The 23,443-nt window shown below is 42.0% G+C and overlaps 1 protein-coding gene across 4 annotated transcripts in view; it reads right to left on the bottom strand.

Moving 5' to 3' along the window:
* The window catches only part of LOC135248731 (immunoglobulin mu heavy chain-like), a 95,069-nt gene that overhangs the window by 64,616 nt on the left and 7,010 nt on the right, over positions 1-23,443 (bottom strand). The window contains exon 1 of one of the 4 annotated variants that reach the window (XM_064323651.1): positions 22,002-22,320. The exons of 1 other annotated variant lie outside the window; for it this stretch is intronic. In XM_064323651.1, coding sequence (XP_064179721.1) covers positions 22,002-22,282 — 281 coding nt within the window. In that variant the 5' untranslated portion in view covers positions 22,283-22,320. Of the gene's footprint in view, positions 1-1,642; positions 1,712-22,001; positions 22,321-23,443 lie in introns of those variants that run through there. 2 more of the 4 variants (XM_064323654.1, XM_064323652.1) reach the window with 2 other exon arrangements.

The following is a 23,443-nucleotide window of genomic DNA, read 5'->3' as shown; positions in this document are numbered from 1 at the left end:
TTTGTTGAGAATCCATAGACCACTTTATGAAAATAGTTTTAAATGAATTGACATATCCATAGATGATAATGGTGGAGTAGTTCAAAAGTGATAACTGCGTTTCACTTCCATGCTCTCCTGTAGTACTGTGTGGACTATTGGGTGTAACAGTGTGACTGGCTTCCGAGGAGAGAACCTGCTTCAGCTGCAGTGCTGATGTGCAGGTGTGGGGACACAGAGGTAGGTCTACAGGCACATTACCTGTGTGCATAACCAACTTTGGAGATCACTGTGTGCATGCACACTTCTCACAGTACTGCACAAGCACCCTCCACATTAAAGCATACAGAGCACAGAATGGTTTTGAGATGTATCAGCTTTGAAAATCACGGCTGAGATATTAAAAGGATATGTTATTTATGTTGTAGAACTAAACTTGAAGCTCCATTAACTTTATGTTAACCATGGATCTTATTTTACACATAAATCAAAATTTGTATGGGAAAAAGTATTGGAAATCTGCTGAGAGATACCATGGCTCAAATATGCAAACTCACTTCTGGGTTTTAGGACCACAAACTGTAACACATCAGAGAATATACTGTGTTACAAATCCAATGATGCTAATTACATGTCCTGGGAAAGTCTCAGACTTCCCACAATTCCACAGGACACACCCTTTGCACAGAGGTCACAGTGTCCCCTCTGTGGGCCAAAGACAGGCTGCTGGCTGATGTGTTTCAAACAGTTTTCCAGCGCTGCTGTAACATCCCTCATGTACTTCTAGGAGACCTTCACTGAGTTGGGGGGAAGCAGGTGACCAGCCCTAGCAGGAGCTTTGTTCAGGTCCTTTAGTGTGTGACTGACAGATTCAGAATCTGCAGGGTTTTAACTGCTGGTTCAGACACAGGCCTTTATTCAATAAACAACTGTGCTTAACTTTGACTCATGTGAGCAGCATTCAGCATCACCCAAATGTAACTTACCAAACACATTACAGTATGTGAAGAATAAAAAATTTAAATTTAAAAAGAAAGACGACTGCTGATTTAATCCCAAATGTTGATTGATTGGAATGTTTCTCTTTTAATGCTGATGAAAAAAAGGACATACGAAACTTGAAATCAAATTTTATGATATGTAATGGTGAATATGAGGCCAGTGAGCGCTACATGCAGGTAGAGTGTGTGTGTTCAGTGGTGGCACTCAGTGTGATGTGTTTTTGTACAGCTCTAGTGTTGCTTTGCTGCACTGTGACTGCTGGAGGTGTCTCTGATGATGGTGAACCTGTTCTTTAGTGAATCTTTATAAGCAATGCCTCCATCCCACCATATGCCTCCCACCCACTCCATAGCTTTCGCTGCAGGCTGTCTAATCCAGTGTGTAGAATAGCTGCTATCAGTCAGGGAATACCCAGAGACTTTACAGGAGATAGATGCCCTGGTTTTACAGCCATAGGGCCTGGCTGTGTGAGTTCAACACAGTGACCATCTGTGGAGACAGAAATAAAAAAGGCATTGCTGCACACATCTAAAAGTAATAAAATTATGGAAACACACAAAAAATGACCTTTTTGACATTTATGTAAAATTTATGTAAAATTTTTGAAAATGTTACATAATTTTTCTTAATTTAAAAATATGAATACGGCATGTTCACTTACAAGATAAAGACCCCAGCAACACTGCTAATGCTATAAGAACTCCCACAGATCTTCCTCTCTGTCTAACAGGTGATGCTCCTGTGTTGGGAGGAGAATTTTCAGTGACTTTTATGGTAAACACTGTGGACTAAATTTGTTTAAATCTCTCGGGGCTGGAGGAAGAAGAAAAACAAAATAAATTCTGGGGATCAGAATGTCCATTCTGAGGAGCACTGCTGCCCCCTCCTGGAGCTGAATGAAAAACCTCAGAGTGCTTCCACCAGCATTACTCTGGTATTTAGATCAGAGAGAGTTCAGCTCACAAGATGAGGAGACTGAGAGCTGAAGTACCTGATTATGTTACTTGTGTCACAAACGCTCTCTCATGACGGATGAAATAATGAATGAGTGAGAGACTGATTATTTTTGTGGACTCAGTTTTATTAATTTCTTGTTATAACAATATATATGCAACAACTCAAACAAGAAAAAAATCCCATACACCATTGCCTCTAAACAAAAAATACAAAGGAAATCATTCAGAGTGGGTCTATCCAGCCTTTTGGGATTTAAATATTTCAAAATTTATGTCAGCAAAGTATTACTCAGGATTTCATATGTTTGCTCTTTGCTGTAGGACGGAGTGTAGCACAGTGGGTAAGGAACTGGGCTTGTAACTGAAAGGTTGCAGGTTCGATTCCCGGGTAAGGACACTGCCGTTGTACCCTTGAGCAAGGTACTTAACCTGCATTGCTTCAGTATATATCCAGCTGTATAAATGGATACAATGTAAAAAAAAAAAATGCTATGTAAAAAAAAAAAAAAAAAAAAAATGTTGTAAGTGTGTAAGTCGCTCTGGATAAGATGCCTGTACTACTACTACTGCTCTGCCAGAGTGACTGTTTGAACCAGGTATTAAAATGGCTGAACTGTGTAGAAGATGCTTGGTGTAAATAGTATCTCATAAAAAACACGTTTTCAACGTACAAAAATGCCAAGTTACTAAAAAGTATTGATATCAAAATGACGCCAAGTTACGATACTACAAACAATATAGGCTATCTTGCCTCACCGAAATGACATAAGATGTATCTCAAAGCAATGCTACCCAATATTTCCTCAGTTCTTTCAAGTCACTTGGCCCTGTGTATAAGCATGCACTACATGAACAGGCCAAATATATGTGTGGATGGCTCTCTCACAGTCAAGATTGATTGAATAGGTGTGTGTATGTCCAATTTGTATTGGTATGTAGGCCTATGTATTTCGCTGCCCAGGCTTTCTGTTGCGTGAATGATAGTATGTTTCTTGGTACAAGTGTGTTCGTGAATGTGAATGTAAGATGCTGCCAGGGAAATGTCCCCATGCGGATAAAGAAGTTCTCTATGTATGTATGTACAATATGTGTTTTACATGCAGTATTTATTGTACGTAGCAAATATACAATAACTTGCACATGTACTCAAATTCAGTTCAGAAGCAAGTATAAACATGTTTTCTGGAGAAATGTGCTTCCTGTCGTTGCTCAGCAGCAGTTCTGTACATTAATTAATTTATACATTAATTTCAATGTACAATGTTCAATGTGTTCCATGAGGCAATTCGAAATATTTGACTCTTTGATCTGACAGAAAGTTTGCATGACATTGTGAAATGGTAAGATTAGAAAACACAGGGCCAAGTGACTTGAAAGAACTGAGGAAATATTGGGTAGCATTGCTTTGAGATACATCTTATGTCATTTCGGTGAGGCAAGATAGCCTATATTGTTTGTAGTATCGTAACTTGGCGTCATTTTGATATCAATACTTTTTAGTAACTTGGCATTTTTGTACGTTGAAAACGTGTTTTTTATGAGATATCAGTTCTTTTTGCAAAGCGTTTTATTATGAGAGTGAGAAATGCGACCCTGCAAGAAACGGTTGTGGATTATGGCTATCGTTGTGTGAATCTGTACAGTCTGATGAGCGTGTACCGTTCAGCAGTTTCGGTTTGCTATATATGTAAAACAGTGGCTGTGAGATAGGATGCAGTGGCGTAAGCGTAAACGCATCAGAAACGCAGATGGAATATGGTATGTACTCACGGATTTGACGTCCATCCAACGAGCCTTGACTGACAAAATAATCAACACGCCCGTAGAATTATAACTCCCTAGGTCGCAACTTGTGTAGCCTTCTGTCCTGCTCCGTTGTCTGTTATTTCGTGGAGATGCACTATTAGTGTTTGTAAGGTTTATCCTTCTGTCCTGCTCCATTGTCTGTTATTTCGTGGAGATGCACTTTTAGTGTTTGTACGGTTTATAAGGCATTTTGATAGGCTAATCTGCAGGTAGGAATCCTCTTCGCCGTTTTGCTAAACTAGAACCGGAAAACAGATAGTGGAGAATAGGAGCAGACGCATATGTCCCAGCAGGCTTTGCATATGAGAGAATAACAACAGTGCGGGAGAAATTAAAATGAAATTACGAAATTCCGTAGTTGAAACAATATGTTTTTAGCAGAATGGGCATGTAGGTGAAGATTGACATGATCACGGAGTATAGTGCGAAGTAAATGGAGTGACCATGAGCGAGCTTATATTCCTTATCAAATGGTATATATAACAGTCGGTATTGAACATTGGTTGTTGAAGTGGAGAGTCAAATAATATTGCACACATTATTTACCTGTAATGTAATCTATTGCACGAATGTGTTTTTCTCATGTTCAGTGCTAGTAGTTATACTTATGAGTGAATCATGATTTTAAATGTAATGTTTTAATGCGGAGTTGCAGAACGTACATACGTAGTAATTGTGTGTAGCCTATGTGGCTAGATAGAGAACAGGGCGAGGTAACATGAATGTAGAAACGTGGCGTTTGCTGATATTAAGGTTTTGTACGGTAGCCAAGTGAATAAATATAGTTAGTAGAAATGGCACAGTGGTGAACCGGTGTAACTTTTAAATAAAAGGAATACATTTGCGTCATGAAATGCATATGGGTGGCCGTGAGTGAGTGAGGTTTACCAGTCTGTGACTTCGTTAGCTAATGCCATAGCTATGCAATGCGTGAAATATCATTAGCGAACCTGCCGGTAGTTTTAAAGAAGAACACAAGCCAGTAAGCACAGAAGAGCTTCCGTTGAATCCATATGGCTTAGCAATATTGTAGCCGGTGAATAACTGAACGTACAGACGGTAAGTCATAATGCATATATCTTAGCAATATTGTAGCCGGTTAATAACTGAACGGTGAACGGCGGGTAGCAAAAGCAATAATTAAGAAGTAGTAGACAATTATTAGTGAGGGTCGAAGCAAGTTAAAGAAACGGGTTCCAAGCTGGGCTTGAACATGCGACCCAGTGTTCCCAAGCCTGTAACCTTACCCACTAGGCCACAGACGGATTAGCTGTTCAACCTGCGGAGTTGCGGAATATACATAAGTACTAATTGTTTGTAGCATATGTGGGTAGATAGAGAACAGGGCGAGGTAACAGGAATGTAGAAACGTGGCGTTTGCTGATATTAAGGTTTTGTACGGTAGCCAAGTGAAGAAATATAGTTAGTAGAAATGGCACAGTGGTGAACCGGTGTAACTTTTAAATAAAAGGAATACATTTGCGTCATGAAATGCATATGGGTGGCCGTGAGTGAGTGAGGTTTACCAGTCTGTGACTTCGTTAGCTAATGCCATAGCTATGCAATGCGTGAAATATCATTAGCGAACCTGCCGGTGGTTTTAAAGAAGAACACAAGCCAGTAAGCACAGAAGAGCTTCCGTTGAATCCATATGGCTTAGCAATATTGTAGCCGGTTAATAACTGAACGTACAGACGGTAAGTCATAATGCATATATCTTAGCAATATTGTAGCCGGTTAATAACTGAACGGTCAACGGCGGGTAGAAATGGTGCAAAAGCAATAATTAAGAAGTAGTAGACAATTATTAGTGAGGATCGAAGCAGGTTAAAGAAACGTGTTTCAAGCTGGGCTTGAACATGCGACCCAGTGTTCCCAAGCCTGTAACCTTACCCACTAGGCCACGGATAAATTAGCTGTTCAAATTGCGGAGTTGCAGAATGTACATAAGTAGTAATTGTTTGTAGCGTATGTGGCTAGATAGAGAACAGAGCGAGGTAACATGAATGTAGAAATAGAAACGTGGCGTTTACTGATATGAAAGTTTTGTACGGTAGCCAAGTGAAGAAATATAGTTAATAGAAATGGCACAGTGGTGAACTGGTATAACTTTTTAATGAAAGGAATACATTTGCCGTGACTTCGTTAGCTAATGCCATAGCTATGCAATGCGTGAAATATCATTAGCAAACCTGCCGGTGGTTTTAAAGAACACAGGCCAGTAAGCACAGAAGAGCTCCCGTTGAATCCATGTGGCTTAGCAATATTGTAGCCGGTTAATAACTGAACGGTGAACGGCGGGTAAATATGGTGCAAAAGCAATAATTGATAAGTAGGCTAGTAGACAATTATTAGTGAGGGTTGAAGCAGGTTAAAGAACCGTGTTCTAAGCGGGGCTTGAACCTAGGACCCCATGTTCCCAAGACTGTAACCTTACCCACTAGGCCACAGGCGGACTAGCTGTTTGAACGGGAAATGTTTCAGAATAAAAATGTATGGGTATTTTTCGTGTGTATGCGCGTTTTTGATTGGGTCGTGTAGGGCAGATTTGGCTGGTGTTAGTGAAATGTCCAATGGGGAGACATGTTGTTAGTGGGATAGGCGGCAGGAAAAATAAGAATGAGAAGAAGAAGAAGAAAGAGAAGAAGAAGAAGAAGAAGGAGAAAACGCAAAATCCCCTTAGTTTGGGGCTTTATTGTGTGGACATGTGAAGTTGTTTATGAATTCTGTCTGTTGAAATGGGGTCAGAATGTACAGAATTTAATGTTTTTAAGGGCTGAGTGTCTGTGGCTGTTGTGGTTATTTCTGTGGGGAACCCTGAAAAGTGCCAAACTCTCGGTGCTGTATAGGTATGGGGGCATGCCCCCGCCAAGGCGTAACTTGGCGGGATGGCATACCTGCCATCCCAATGTTGTTGCTATTTGAACATGGTCACAGGAATTCCATCATTACTGTTTGAGTTTTTATTATTATTATTATTATTATTATTATTATTATTATTATTATTATAGTTGTTGTTGTTATTATTATTATTATTATTATTATTCTCATCAAGGAAGTTATATTGTATGATTGTAGTAATCAGTTTGGGTCCAGGAAAGTCCATAGCGATTATGCCAAGGCAGTTGTCTCTAAAATAATTCTTTAAATCCATCATTATCTCAGGGTTGATCTGTTTGGCCACATTTTTTGGAGTACGTTTATAGATTAGAGCAGGTATTGCAGTTAGAAAGCTTAGGCCTGTCCCGCTGGTGTACGTCAAAGTTACAGTCTCTTTGCATTTTTCAGTGGCAGTAGTCAAATGTTCATGTATTATTGCCAGCTTCTTATTAATATTTCTGACAGCATGTTAATTTTTTCTATGTGTAGAAAAATAGGATATCCCAAAATTAAATTTACCTTGAAGCTTTAGCCAAACAATCTTTCCTCGGACAGTTTTAAGTTTTGGATTGTTGTCACTGCTTCCATCTAACATGTATACAAATGGCTTTGTGCTGTTTTGATTTAATAATTCCATAGTCTTGTCAAAAACAGTATTCTTTTTGTTTTCTGGCTTCACTCTAAGTAAAACAGTTTTTTTATTGTGCTCCTTCAGAAATTCTATTATGGTGTTGAGCACCTCAGGCAACTTCATATTGGGATTGGGATGGCAGGTATGCCATCCCGCCAAGTTACGCCTTGGCGGGGGCACCGAGAGTTTGGCACTTTTCAGGGTTCCCCACAGAAATAACCACAACAGCCACAGACACTCAGCCCTTAAAAACATTAAATTCTGTACATTCTGACCCAATTTCAACAGACAGATTTCATAAACAACTCCACACAATAAAGCCCCGAGCTAAGGGGATTTTGCGTTTTCTCATTCTTCTTCTTCTTCTCTTTCTTCTTCTTCTTCTTCTTCTCATTCTTATTTTTCCTGTCGCCTATCCCACTAACAACATGTCTCCCCATTGGACATTTTACCGACACCAGCCAAATCTTCACCTACACGACCCAATCAAAAACGCGCATACACACGCAAAATACCCATACCTTTTTACTCTGAAACATTTCCAGTTTAAACAGCTAGTGGGCCTGTGGCCTAGAGTCGGGGATGTTGAAAAATTGATCCATGCGTTTGTTACGTCTAGGTTAGACTACTGTAACGCCCTGCTTTCTGGCTGCCCTAAAAGCTTGTTAAAGAGTCTCCAGCTTGTGCAGAATGCAGCTGCTCGTCTCTTGACCAGAACTAAGAAGTATGAGCACATTACACCAGTACTAGCGTCGCTTCACTGGCTACCCATTAAGCATAGGATAGACTTCAAGGTTTTGCTCCTGACTTTTAAAGCTCTGCATGGACGTGCACCTGTGTACATATCGAACCTGCTCCTACCTTATAAGCCCACAAGGTCACTCCGATCTCAAGACGCAGGCTACTTGGTAGTCCCAAGAATTTCCAAGAACCTAAAAGGTGGTAGGGCTTTCTCCTACAGGGCCCCACTACTGTGGAACCAGCTTCCAAAATTTATAAAGGAGTCAGACACAGTCTCAATATTTAAATCTAGATTAAAAACGCACCTCTATGCTCAGGCTTACAATCAGTTGTAGTCTGGAGACAGGGTGCGAGAAGCCTGTAGTCATAGAGCTTTGTAGGTGGCAATCCTTTCCTTACTGTCACCTGTCAATCAGCTGTGACCCGACTTTACATGGGCTGGCTCTTGATAGGCGGGTATGGTTGTCTACCCCTCATGACTGCATGGGCTCTCCATCCCTGTCCTAATAGATATGCAGCCATATTCTACCCCTGGCGAGGTCCCCCCCAGTACATACCACTGCCAGTTTACTCACTGTCTGCTATATTGCAAATTCCCTAATTGCCTTTTCCACCCTCTTCCCCACGCTGCCGGCGGGGCTCTTGCCCCAACCCTCGAGAGTGCTTCGAGAGTCGTCTGGTCTCCCCCACCTCTGCGGTCCAGCCCCTCCTTCGTCATTGCCTCCACCCTGCCCACATCTGCCGCCACCTGCTGTTCCCCATCACCGCCACCTGGCCCCACCCATCATCTGAGCCACATCACATATCATATCTTGTGCATAAACTGGCTGACATGCTGGTCACCAGTCGGCACCCTGAGCCGACCAGAGGAGGATGGGTTTCCCCCTTGAGCCTGGTTCCTTCCAAGGTTTCTCCCCATCTGCCACAGGGAGTTTTTCCTTGCCACTGTTGCCTTAGGCTTGCTCCTGTGGGGGTTTAGGCTACGGGTTTTCTGTAAAGCGTATTGTGACAACTGTTGTAAAATACGCTATACAAATAAAATTTGATTGATTGATTGATTGGGCAAGGTCCCAGTCTTGGGAATGTGGGGTTCTAGGCTCAAGCCCAGCTAGGAACATGTTTCTTCAACCTGCTTTTACCCTCACTAATAATTGTCTACTACTTCTCAATTATTGCTTTTGCACCATATCTACCCGCCATTCACCGAACGTATACACTGCATCAGTGGTGGGTAACCCGGCTTCAAAGAGTAAAAAGACTGACCATGTATTTGCTCCACCACCATGCACTAAACCAGCTGATTCTAATTAGCATAACTCTTCAGCATGATGGGAGAACTAATTATTGTGATCAGCTGGTTTAGTGCATGGTGCTGGAGCAAATGCATGGTCAGTCTTTTTACTCTTTGAAGCCTGGTTACCCACCTCTGCACTGCATTATGACGTACCGTCTACAATGTCATGTACACTTTGTGTCAGATCAAAGTGTCAAATATTTCGAATTGCCTCATGGAACACATTGAAATTGAAATATCATTAGCAAACCTGTCTGTGGTTTTAAAGATCACAGGCCAGTAAGCACAGAAGAGCTCCCGTTGAATCCATATGATTCTGCAATATTGTAGCCGGTTAATAACTGAACGTGCAGAGGGTACGTCATAAAGCAGTGTATACGTTCGGTGAATGGCGGGTAGATATGGTGCAAAAGCAATAATTGAGAAGTAGTAGACAATTATTAGTGAGGGTAAAAGCAGGTTGAAGAAACGTGTTCCTAGCTGGGCTTAAACCTAGAACCCCACGTCCTCAAGACTGGGACCTTTCCCACTAGGCCACAGGCGGACTAGCTGTTTAAACTGGAAATGTTTCAGAGTAAAAAGGTATTGGTATTTTGCGTGTGTATGCACGTTTTTGATTGGGTCGTGTAGGTGAAGATTTGGCTAGTGTCGGTAAAATGTCCAATGGGGAGACATGTTGTTAGTGGGATAGGCAGCAGGAAAAATAAGAATGAGAAGAAGAAGAAGAAGAAGATGAAGAAGAAGAAGAAGAAAATGCAAAATCCCCTTAGTGTGGGGCTTTATTGTGTGGACATGTGAAGTTGTTTATGAATTCTGTCTGTTGAAATGGGGTCAGAATGTACAGAATTTAATGTTTTTAAGGGCTGAGTGTCTGTAGCTGTTGTGGTTATTTCTGTGGGGAACCCTGAAAAGTGCCAAACTCTCGGTGCTGTATAGGTATGGGCATGCCCCCGCCAAGGCGTAACTTGGTGTGTTGGCATACCTGCCATCCCAATACATATTTTGAAGCCAATATTTTGATAATATGGTGCCCCATCCTGGAGGAGAATTAGAAAACAGTAGGCTGCTTCTACCACTATTTCACCTGAATTTGCAATAGATTTCCTTTAAAATTCTAAAACATTGTGAAGAAGCTTAATCAAGTTTCAGATGTTGTTTTGATATATAATTTCACATCTTTGAAATGATATTATAGTATTTTGAATAATTGTTTGTCTCAGGACTATCTCATGAATGCAATACATGTATTTAATGATGCATTAAAATTTACAATGTAATTACTGATATTGATGATACAATGGTAGTAAATTTTATAGACAACCCTCTGTTGCCCTCACTTCTGATTCGGACTGACTGAGCAAAACCTGTGAATGGACACTTTAAGAAAGAAAAACGTTTCAATAACAAAGCCCAAGATTGTACGGCAGTAAGCAGAGACCAAAGCCAGAATTCTTCTTTTAATTTATTTTTGGGTGTGGCGTTCCTCTGGTTTTAAGCAGTTGGACATAAACAGAAACTCACAGGATGCAGCTGCCAGGACCTTCTGCAGAGATGCAGGGAACATGGTTTGTGTTGCAGATGAGCTGCAGTGAGTTGCTCTTCTGACCTCTCCAGGGCTTAGAGGCTGTGGTCATATTTAAACAGAAAAGGGGGCAGAGCTTTTTTTTAGTAGGACTGCGGTGTGAGATGTTCCCTCTCTGTCTTAAAGGTGAAGCTTGCTTTGTAAATGCAATGCAATAGGAAATTCTCTGGGGACTGAATCAACAATGAGGAGCATTTTGTGTGTCTTTGTGTTTCTCTGGGGACTAATAGCCTGTGATCCCAGTATATTGTTGTCAGATATTCTGTAGATATACCAAGAACAGGAAGGTTTGTATCTGGACCTTTTATTTGAGTACAGTGATGATCTTCTCATTTGTATGTACATAAATTGTACTGAGGAGCAGATTTTCTTTACATCAGTGGCAATAACAAACTATATGTCTCTAAAGTTTTGTATTTTGTGTATAATAAAATAAGGTTTTCCTAAACTACTAGTAACTACTAGTACTGAACATGGTAAAAATACATCAGTGCAATAGATTTCACATTACTTAACCCACCACTTTCATGATCTTGGGTTTATAGCGACTGTTATATATACCGTTCAATAAGGAAACTAAGCTCGCTTATGGTCACTCGATTTACTTCGCACTGTACTCTGTGATCATGTCAACCTTCACCTACATGCCCATTCTGCTAAAAACATATTGTTTCAACTACGCAATTTCATCATTTCATCCTAATTTCTCTCACACTGTTGTTATTTTCTCATATGCAAAGCCTGCTGGGACATATGCGTCTGCTCCTATTCTCCACTATCAAGTTCTCCGGTTCTAGCTTAGCAAAACAGCGAAGAGGATTCCCACCTGCAGATAAGCCTATCAAAATGCCTTATAAACCTTACAAACACTAAAAGTGCATTTCCACGAAATAACAGACAACGGAGCAGGACAGAAGGGTACACAAGTTGCGACCTAGGGAGCTCTAATTCTATGGACTTGCTGATTCTTTTGTCAATCAAGGCTCGTTGGATGGCCGTCAAATCCGTGAGTACATACACTGGCCATATTTCACCTGCGCTTCTGATGCGTTTACACTTATACGCCACCGCACCCTTTGTCACAGCCACTGTTTTACATATATAGCAAACCGAAACTGCTACACGGTACACGCTCATCAGACTGTACAAATTCACACAAGGATAGCCATAATCCACAACCGTTTCTTACAGGCTCACTTCGCATTTCTCACTCTCATAATAAAACTCTTTGCAAAAAGAAATGATATCTCATAAAAAACACGTTTTCAATGTACAAAAATGCCAAGTTACTCAAAAGTATTGATATCAAAATGACGCCAAGTTACGGTACTGCAAACAATATAGGCTATCATGCCTCACCGAAATTACATAAGATGTATTCCAAAGCAATGCTACCCAATATTTCCTCAATTCTTTCAAGTCACTTGGCCCTGTGTTTTGTAATCTTACCATTTTACAATGCCATGCAAACTTTGTGTCAGATCAAAGAGTCAAATATTTCGAATTGCCTCATGGAACACATTGAAATTCATGTACAAAACTGCTGCTGAGTAACTACAGGAAGCATATTTCTCCAGAAAACATCTTTATACTTGCTTCTGAACTGAGTTTGAGTACATGTACAAGTTATTGCTACGTACAATAAATACTGCATGTAAAATACATATTGTACATACATACATAGAGAACTTCTTTATCCCCATGGGGACATTTCCCTCACAGCATGTTACATTCACATTTACGAACACAGACTTATACCAAGAAACATACTATCATTCACGCAACAGAAAGACTGGGCAGCGAAATACATACATACCAATACAAATTGGACATATACACGCCTATTCAATCAATCTTGACTGTGAGAAAGCCATCCACACATATGTTTGGCCTGTCCATGTAGTGCATGCTTATACACACAGGGCCAAGTGACTTGAAAGAATTGAGGAAATATTGGGTAGCATTGCTTTGGAATACATCTTATGTAATTTCGGGGAGGCAAGATAGCCTATATTATTTGTAGTACCGTAACTTGGCGTCATTTTGATATCAATACTTTTAATGGCAGGCCTGGATTTTGACAGTCTGAATGAATGAGTTATAGACTGTGTATGTCTTGTAGGTGTGAGTAACTTGGCATTTTTGTACGTTGAAAACGTGTTTTTGATGAGATTAGGATTTACTGCAATGAGACTGAATAGATGTGGCAATTGATGATTGTATTGTAAAGCCCCTCTTCAAGATTTGGCACTTTTCAAAAACCTTTTGCTGGAACAGACAAGAGCATGGCATGAGTTTCATATAATCAATGCAAAACATTTCCATTTCTGTCACACTACCCAACAAGGCACAGTCTATTCAGTATTTTTTCATATTAAGTTTTACAGTAATGAGACTGAAAAGATAGGCAAGTAGATGATTGTGCTTTAAAACACCTCTACAATGTTTGTCACTTTAAAATACCACATAAGGAAACAGACATGAGCATCAATAAATAAGCAGAAAAAATATTTTACATAACTTTTAAACCACAATATCTTCAATGAATTGTCGGTTTAAGTCCCATGAATTACAAGTTCCATTTTGTATAGTTTACTTACACATTTTACACTCTTACAGGACATTTTATGCAATTTTATAAAAAAATGTCCATGTTTTTTTTTTTTTTTTTGTGAATGGTCAATAATTTGCCAATTGCGCTCCCTCCCAGTTAGTGTTAGTGCATCTCTATCCTTCTGCCATCACCCTTCCTCTCACTATTCCCTGTCCTCAATGCTATACTATGTGTCAACCCCATCCCAACCTGTTCTCTCCCAACCGCCGTAACCTCCGCTCCCTCTCTCCCTCCTCTCTCACTTCTAGTGTCACTGCTTCACTCCCCCCTCTTGAATCCTTCTCCAACCTTCCCACTGACTCTGCATCTTTCACTCTGTCTTCCTCACTCTCCTCAGCACTTGACTCTCTCTGTTCTCCCAGTCCGTGGATGTCTGACCCCCTCCGAACCAACCGGGCCGCCTACGTGCAGCGGAGAGGAAGTGGAGGAAATCCATCGCTCAATCTGACCTGTCTGCCTACCAGTCTCTGCTAGCTGCATTTTTTACTGCTGTAACCTCTGCTAAAATTAATTATTATCAAACAAAAATTCATAAATCTGCCTCTAACCCTCATCAACTTTTCTCCATTTTCTCTTCTCTCCTCAGCACTCCTCCTCCCCCACGTCAGTCCTCCCTCGCTGCAGATGACTTCGCAGTTTTCTTCGATGAGAAGATTGCAGACATCCGCAGCTCCACCGCCACCCTTCCCCACTCCCCCCTCTCTGTTCCCTACCCTTGTTTCTCCACTTTCTCTCCCCTCACGGACTCTGATGTTTCCCAGCTCCTACTTTCCCACCGCCCTACCACCTGTGCTCTTGACCCTATCCCTTCCTCTCTTCTCCAGACTATCACACCTGACATCCTCCCGTTTGTCACCTCCCTTGTGAACTCTTCCTTGTCTTCTGGATGTTTCCCCTATTCCTTCAAGCTGGCCCACATCACCCCACTGCTGAAAAAGCCCACTCTGGATCCCTCCGTCATCCAGAACTACCGTCCTGTTTCCCTTCTCCCTTTTTTATCCAAAACAATTGAACGAGCTGCTTCTAACCAACTCTCCTCTTTTCTCTTGCTGAACAACCTCCTAGATCCCCACCAGTCGGGCTTCAGACCTAGCCACTCGACAGAGACCGCACTCCTCTCAGTCAGTGAGTCACTTCACACCGCATTAGCAGCCTCCCATTCATCCGTCCTGATCCTCCTAGACCTTTCTGCTACCTTCGACACAGTCGACCACCCCATCCTCCTGTCCTCCCTGGCAGCTATGGGGATCTGTGGCACAGCACTAGACTGGATCGAGTCCTACCTCTCCGGTCGCTCCTTCCAAGTCGCCTGGGCTGGTGCAGTATCAGCACCTCGCCCCCTTGCCACAGGAGTTCCTCAGGGGGTCTCTTGGTCCTGTAATCTCTGCCCATGGTTTGTCTTATCATTGTTATGCCGATGACATCCAACTCTTTCTCTCCTTCCCCCCCGCTGACACACAGGTCTCCGCTTGCATCTCTGCTTGCCTGAGGGACATCCAGAGCTGGATGGATAACCACCATCTTAAGCAGAACCCAAGTAAGACAGAGATGATCTTCATCCCTGCTCCATCCTTTAACCTCCTTGACCTTTCTATTTCCCAAGGGGACATCGTGGTGTCATCATCACCCACTGCAAAAAACCTTGGAGTGGTGATGGACAACAGACTGTCCCTCTCCCAGAACAGTGAGTGAGTCGAACGTGCAGGTTCTTCCTGTACAACATCCGGAGAATCCGTCCCTTCCTCACCACCTACGCAACCCAGCTCCTGGTTCAAGCGATGGTCCTGTCCCGCCTGAACTACTGCAACTCGCTGCTGGCTGGTCTGCCAGCATCCGCCATCAGACCCCTGCAGCTCATCCAGAATGCTGCAGCGAGTATGGTCTACAACCTCCCCAGACATTCCCATGTCACCCCCCTGCTCACTGACCTCCACTGGCTGCCTGTTATGGCTCTCATCAAATTTAAGACTTTGGTGCTTGCATACCAGGCAGCTAAGGGGTCAGTACCAGGATACATCCAGAGGATCATCAGACCCTACACACCAGCCAGACCTCTCCGTTCTGCCACCTCTGGACGCTTGGCACCTCCCCCTCTTCGTGTCTGTACTTCCCGTTCGCGTCGACTGTCTGTCCTGGCCCCTCGCTGGTGGAATGACCTTCCCGTGGCGGTCAGAACAGCAGAGAATCTGACTACCTTCAAGCGCAGACTGAAGACTCATCTCTTCAGACTGCACCTCTCCCCAACCCTCCCTAGGCTCTAGGTTAGCTCAATGTACCTAGTTAGGCTAATGCGATCACATTAGTTTTGTATTTGGCAGGATTGTTTTATCTGATTCTGATTAGGCAAATGTGATTTCAGTGCTAGTTTTGTACTTGACAGGATTGTTTGTTTGCTGAACAGGTTACCCTACAGGATTGGAGTCCTGATCTGTGGTCACTTCTGGCACTACGATCTTTACTTCACTCTAGTGTGTTTTTTCTGCACCTCTGCACCTTGAACTGATGCACTTGTTGTACGTCGCTCTGGATAAGAGCGTCTGCTAAATGCCTGTAATGTAATGTAATGTCATTTAGTCATTGTTGTGAAATGGATATCTTGTGGTGAGTGACAGAACTGCAGTGTACCTGCATGGGTTGCTTTGTGGTGATAGTCCATGAGATAAATCACTTTGAATTGTTTGTATTTCAACATGGCCGGATGTAGTGAAGCTATACATTGGTTCCAAAGAGAGCTTTTATTAGGGAGCTTCATAATGTGATGTGTCAAATAAGAATCAATCAGCTTTCACATGATAAACGTATACTTTTAATTTCACTTTGAGGTAAGTTTTTGTAAGTTTATAACATTCATGCATTATGTATTGCAAAAAAGGGTTTTTAATATGTTTCTGTGAATGTAAATTTCCTCTGGCTTGTTATCTTGAAGTGAAGTGCAATTGTAATCGGTTCAGAAACATAATGGATGTAATTGTTTCATGATATTATTTTGTAGTTGTTATTAAACTGTAAATATGATTGCGTTAAAATTGTAGTGTAATGACTTTGTTGTGTAACCATCCAAAGTTTAACTGTATTTATATGGTTGTGAAGTCGTTTTGCCTCCATTGCCACTGCTTACCATCAAGGACCACTATGGAAACACATTTTTAACTTTATTGTGTCATCCTTGACAATGCAAGACTTTGTATTGATTAATTTTTTCAAAAGTACAACGTTTTCTTTCATCTTTATGCCAATGACACACAGTGTGGTGTATTCGTGTTTAAAAACAAATTAAAGTTTGGGGTCATTATGAGTTGAAGGGGGCCGTTTGGTTGGTTACTCTCTTTTTATTGGTTAAAAATGTAAATGGTAGTCTGCTGCTAAGGTCAGGGCGAGTTCAGACTTATTGAGGCAGCCAAAAGAGAAAGAGACATACGTGTGCACGGAGAAGAGAAAATAAAGTGAGTTGCTTTAAAAAGTTAATTGGTATCGGAGTCATCGATTTAAAAGAACCCTGAATCCCAGAACATAACACACAGCTTTATCTCCCCCTGAAACCAAACGACCAGTGCAAACTCAACAGTCTCATGGACTGCCTTGAGGACATCAAGTGCTGGATGGTCAAAACTTTCTGCAGCTGAATGAGAGCAAGACTGAAATTATCCTGTTTGGCCCCCCTGACTCCGTCAAATTGATTACTAGCAGCCTAGGCAACCTGTCCACCCTTGTCAAACCCTATGTCAAAAACCTTGGTGTGATATTTGACCGCTTTTAAATTTGACAAGTAGGTCAATGCAGTAGTTAAAGCCAGTTTCTTTCAGCTTCGTTCCATTGCCAAAATCGAGTCTTTTCTGTCATTCAAAGATCTTGTGAAAGTCATATACGCCTTCATATCCTCCCGCTTAGATTACTGTAATTCTCTGTATACTGGGATTAGTCAGTCATCCCTGTCCGCTTGCAACTGGTCCAGAACGTCGCAGCCAGGCTCCTGATGGGTACTCGGAAGAGGGACCATATTAGCCCTATTCTGGCCTCTCTCCACTGGCTACCAGTCTGGTTTAGAGTTGATTTTAAGGTTCTCCTGTTTGTCATTAAAGCCCTAAACGGGCAGGCTTCCTCGTACATCTCAGATCTTTTAACCCCTTACTCCACCTCCAGGTACCTCAGGTCGTGGGGCTCCTGGCTGTCCCGCGAGCAAAACTTAAGCTCAGGGGTGACCGCGCCTTTGCTGTTGCAGCCCCTAGACTATGGAACAGAATCCCCCACTCAATTATATCTGCTCCCTCCATTGATTCCTGCAAGTCCAGGCTGAAAACATACTTTTATTCTTTAGCGTTTGGATCTTCCTAAAGTGATTTCAGTGCGCCTATGCCAGTGATTTGCAGACTTGAAAGTTCCTGCGGCGTTGCTGCGTGCGACGCGTGTAGAGTTCCTGCGGCGTCGCTGCGTGCGACGCGTGTAGAGTTCCTGCGGCGTCGCTGTGTGCGACGCGTGTAGAGTTCCTGCGGCGTCGCTGCGTGCGACGCGTGTAGAGTTCCTGCGGCGTCGCTGCGTCGGACGCGTGTAGAGTTCCTGCGGCGTCGCTGCGTGCGACGCGTGTAGAGTTCCTGCGGCGTCGCTGCGTCGGACGCGTGTAGAGTTCCTGCGGCGTCGCTGCGTGCGACGCGTGTAGAGTTCCTGCGGCGTCGCTGCGTGCTGTTGAACTTATTCTGGTGATGGTGAACTTATTCTTCAGTGAATCTTTATAACGAGTGGTTCCACCCGCCCATATGCCTGCCACCCACTCCAGAGCTTTCCCTACATGCTGTCTGATCCAGTGTGTAGCATAGCTGCTATCAGTCAGGGAATACCCAGAAATGAGAAATTTAAACATGCTGGTAAAGAATACTAAAATGAGGAGCCGGCTGGTAATTACAGGCATGGTGAAAGTCGTTGACTTCAGTCTGTGATGATAATCCAGTGCAGAGAGGTAAATGTAGAAGTAAGAGCTCAGAGTTTGCATGAACTCCTCCTCACTGGGTGGGCAGATCATACACTGTTTAAATAAGCAGACATAGCTGTAGACTGCAAATACAATATGAAAACTGTGAGATTATAAGGTTGTAGTTTACATTTTCCCACATACCATGCATTACAGTCAAGAGGAAAATTATATTATTTAAAGAGCCATGTTCCATGTTCAGTAGCCATGCAGCTCTGCTCCATTCCTGCTGCTCCAAAGCATCTTGTCTACAGCAGTGTGATCTTCACTGTAATGCTGTTCAGGGGACACTTTAAACAAATGAATGTTGTCTCAGTGTGTAAGAATGGCTCATATAATATCCTGATCCCCAGATATATACTGCCTTAAGAAAGTATTCAGGCCAATGGAAAGTATATTTTTCTGGATTAACTGAAGTATTTTTATTGTCAACTCATATTCTCTAACAACAGATTTTCAGTTTAAAATGAGTTATTTGTCAGCTGATACTTTGAAGGAAATGTAAAAATTGAAATATGCTGCTTGCAGAGAACCATTTAAACCAGAGGAATGTAATCTGAGCGTGTAAGAGCAGTTCAAATAATATACTGATCACCAGGTATATTCTGATCAGCCTCCCTGCCCACTCCACCAACTCTTATGGTGATGGGTGTCATGGAATATTTAATGACAGCAGTGAGTCAGGATGTCAATTTAAAATCCTATCTAAACAGCTGAATCTTCTTCAGTACAGTGTCCCTGTGATTGTGCTCAGGTTTTGATTATTGTGATTGGTACAGAGAGAAGACCCAATAACAGCAATTCCAACATATATTTCCCAGAACTAAGCACATCCAACAGAAACAACTCCAAATGTATTTTACCATAGGAAACTGTTGCAATGTTATTCAATATGTAAACCATATTCAGCTACAATCAATAACCCATGAATATGCATATACATGCTTGCTCAAATGTGATTTTCACAAAGAGTAATATTTTCTCCAGGTTTTTCCCCTTTTGAAATGTTTTCCCATAGTGTTTTACTTCTCCTTCTTCATGTTCAGTTTCTGACCACTTTTCATCTTATTCTGCTTTCAGGTATTCTTTATAAAAATGCCATTGATAAAATACATTCAATCCTTAGAAATCTAAATTTGCTTATTTCACTTGTTGACATTAGGTTAATACTTCTGGATACAGGGAATTCATATTTAAGCAATACTGTTTCTGTTGCTGACTGCTGTGAACTGAAGTGTGAAGCAGTTTTTATATCACTCCCACATGACTTTCTCTCACTGTGACTCTCGGGCACAGTAATACACAGCTGAGTCTCCAGTCTGCAGGCTGCTCCCTTTCAGCAGAATTGAAAACAGCAGGTAGTTTCCACCAGAATTACTGTGTGCACAGGGGCATTGTCATGCTGAAACAGGAAAGGGACTTCCTCAAACTGTTGCCATAAGGTTGGAAGCACACAATTCTCTAGAATGTAACTGTATACATTACATTGCATTACATTTATTTGGCAGTCACTTTTAACCAAAGCGACGTACAATTGTGCAAGAAATGCATGTCGTAGGTCATTTGAAGAAATACAAAACACAGGTCCGATAAGGTATAATACGTATTATGTAACAGTTATTCATAGCCATGAACACGTTAAGTCCAGTTCGTACAGTAAGCATAGGCCAGGTCAGACACTAAAGTTAAATTAAATTAGGAGGCATGACAACAAGCTACAACATCAAAATAGCAATACAAGTTCAATATAAGTGCTGGATGGAAGTACATGTAATATGAAGGTGGTACAGAAGGTACATGTGTAACATGAAAGTACTACAGGAACAAAGTGGAAGGATATAAGTGATAAGTGATTCTAGACTGGGAGTGCCCTGCAGAGTGGTGATAGTTAGTCCAGGTATAGTGTGAAGAGATGTATCTTCAGACCACAGTGGAAGATGGGCAATGACTGATCCTGGTAACAACCAGTAGTCAGTGGAGTGACCTCAGCAGGGGAGTGATGTGAGAGAACTTAGGAAGGTTGAAGATAAGTTGGGCATCATCTGTAGTGGCTGTATAGCACAAGCTGGCAGGCTTGCAAGGAGGGAGTTGCAGTAATCAAGACGGGAGGTCACCATAGCCTGGACAAGTAGCTTGGTGGAGTGGGTGGTCAGGTATGGTCGAATCCTCCTGATGTTGTACAGGAGGAATCTGCAGGATTGTGATATTGCCTTGATGTGCTCCTTGAGGTCAAGCTGGTTATCCAGGACCACCCCCAGGCTCTTTACAGAGTGAGAGGCAGCCACTATGATGTCATCAACAGTGAACGATAGCTTGCGTAGTAGGGAGGTTTTGTGGGGGATGAACAGCAGCTCAGACTTGTTGAGGTTGAGCTTCAGATGATGCCTGGCCATCCAAGTTGAGATGTCAGCCAAGCAGGAAGATACAATATTCTCTCGTTGCCCTGTAAGGCAGAGGAAGGGAAAGAGAAGAAAGGTTGTGTATCATCTGCATTACAGTGATGGGAGAAGCCATGTTAATTCAAGACTGTACCAAGAGATTTATTGTATATAGAGAACAGCAGAGGCCCCAGTAAAGATCCCTGTGGGACTCCTGTAACAAGGGGGTGAGGTGCAGTGACAGATCCCATCCAGGTGACCTGGTAGGACCTATCTGCAAGATAGGAAGAAAACCAAGAGAGGGCAGTCCCAGAAATGCCCATCTCAGCCAAAGTGTGAAATGAGTAGTTGGTGGTTAACTGTGTTGAATGCTGCAGACAGGTCTGGGAGGATCAGGACAGAGGAGAGGGATGAGGCTCTTGCAGTGACGAGTGCATCCGTCACAGCCAGAAATTTTGCACATACATAACATAACATAGCATAATGACAAGAACAGGCCATTCAGCCAAACAATGCTCGCCTTTTTCCTAACTAAATTAATGCTCTGATTACCTACAGACAAGATAGTATCTAACACTGTATCAGAGTTTCTGCCTCTACCACGTGACCTGGCAGACTATTCCACACATTGACTACTCTTTGCGTGAAGAAACTCTTCTTAATGTCTGTATGGAATTTATCTTTTGCTAATTTCCATTTGTGTCCCCTCGTTCTACTAACAAAACTCAACCTGAAGAATCTCTTGTAGTTCACTTTGTTGATCCCCTTTATGAATTTGAAAGCCCCTCAGTTAATGCGATCAGTTAATGCTGCTTGATTGTTTTTGTGCAAAACCCAGGTCAAGTATCCTGTTCAAAGGTAAGACACCTACGTTCCAGCTGGGAGCTGAACCAACAACTTCAGTGTTAGAAGCCGAGTTCCCCAAACATGATAATATTTACGTGCCTTGATATGGCAAAGCACTGCTCCTCATTGTAAAAAAATCCAAAAATTCCCACATTTTCTCAGGAAGCACCCTTTACATAGGTTCCTGTGAGATCACAGTGTCCACTCTGTGGACCAAAGATAGGCCACCTTTCAGACAGTGAGCGCTACATGCAGGTGGAGTGTGTGTGTTCAATGGTGACACTAAGTGTGATGTGTTTTTGTACAGCTCTAGTGTTGCTTTGCTGCACTGTGGGTATCGGGCACAGTAATACACAGCTGTGTCTCCAGTCTGCAGGCTGCTCCCCTGCAAAGTCACTGTGCTACTGGAGGTGTCTACAGAGATGCTGAACTTGCTTTTCAGTGAATCTTTGAAACGATATTGGGGGGTTCCCGCCCAATACCAGCCAATCCACTCCAGAGCTTTCCCTGCAGGCTGTCTGATCCAGTGTGTACCATAGCTGCTATCAGTCAGGGAATACCCTGAGACTTTACAGGAGATGGTCAGAGACTGTCCTGGTTTTACAACCATAGACCCTGACTGGGTGAGTCCAACACAGTGACCATCTGTGAAAGACAACAATATTGCAAATAAAAAATTCATGATGCAAACAGGAATAATTAATAACCTTTTTTGTGAAAGCCACTCAGAAGAACAACACAAGTGTATTGGAAATGTTTGACTGCAATATCAGCATCTTTACTTACATGGTAAAGATCCCAGCAACATTGCTAATGCTACAATAGCTCTCATTGTCACACACATTTCCCTCTCTGTCTTACAGGTGATGCTCCTATGTTGGGAGGAGAATACTCAGTGGCTTTTATAGGAAATACTGTGGACCAAATTTGTTTAAATCTCTGGGGGTTGTAGGAAGGAGATAAACAAGATAAATTCAGAGGGACAGAATATCCATTATGAGGAGTGCTGCTGCCCCCTCCTGGTGGAGAATTAAAAACAGCAGACTGCCTCCACCAGCCTTACTCTGGAATTTTCATTAACAATGCTTATGAACTAACTTCAAAGTGTATAGTCCCATAGATTTTAATCAGCACGATATGATACATTTCATCTAGATTGCAAGAAATGCACACAAAAAAGAAAAAAATAAGAAAAGTTAATTAGAACACATTTTTGCTTTTTGGCTTTGAGTGCCTTAACCCATAACCAAATGGGTCACAATTATATTATGTATAAGCAATTCAGGTCTTTATGAATCAAAAACAACACCACTGGGGTGGTCATGACTGCATGTTAATTAATGAAATCATAACTGAAATTGTTAATGAAAGAACGTTTAAGCTTTTGTTTAACCAATATTGTATTACAATTTGTTCAGTACAAAAAGCTTATAGTTACTGATGTAGAAATGTATACAAAATAAACCAAAATTGATTAATATTTATTTTAAGAATATTTTTTTTTTAAAGTATTATTTAAATCAGCCAGTGAATCCAGTTCTATATGGTTGCTCTGTGTGATAAAGGGGAAGAGGTTTTTGTGCAGCTCTCCCCTCACTCTCTCTCACTGTGTGTAACAGGCACAATAATACACAGCAGTGTCTTCAGCTGTCAGGCTGTTCATCTGTAAATACAGCTGGTTCTTGCTGTTGTCTCTGGAGATGGTGAATCTTCCTTTAACAGATGTGGTATAATCTATGTTGCCACCAGTACTATTGAGGTCTGCCACCCA

This window comes from Anguilla rostrata, chromosome 2 (genome assembly GCF_018555375.3).
Source record: "Anguilla rostrata isolate EN2019 chromosome 2, ASM1855537v3, whole genome shotgun sequence".
NCBI classification, from domain to species: domain Eukaryota; kingdom Metazoa; phylum Chordata; class Actinopteri; order Anguilliformes; family Anguillidae; genus Anguilla; species Anguilla rostrata.
Note: the sequence above shows the minus strand (reverse complement) of the source record. Positions and strands in the feature narration are given on the sequence as shown.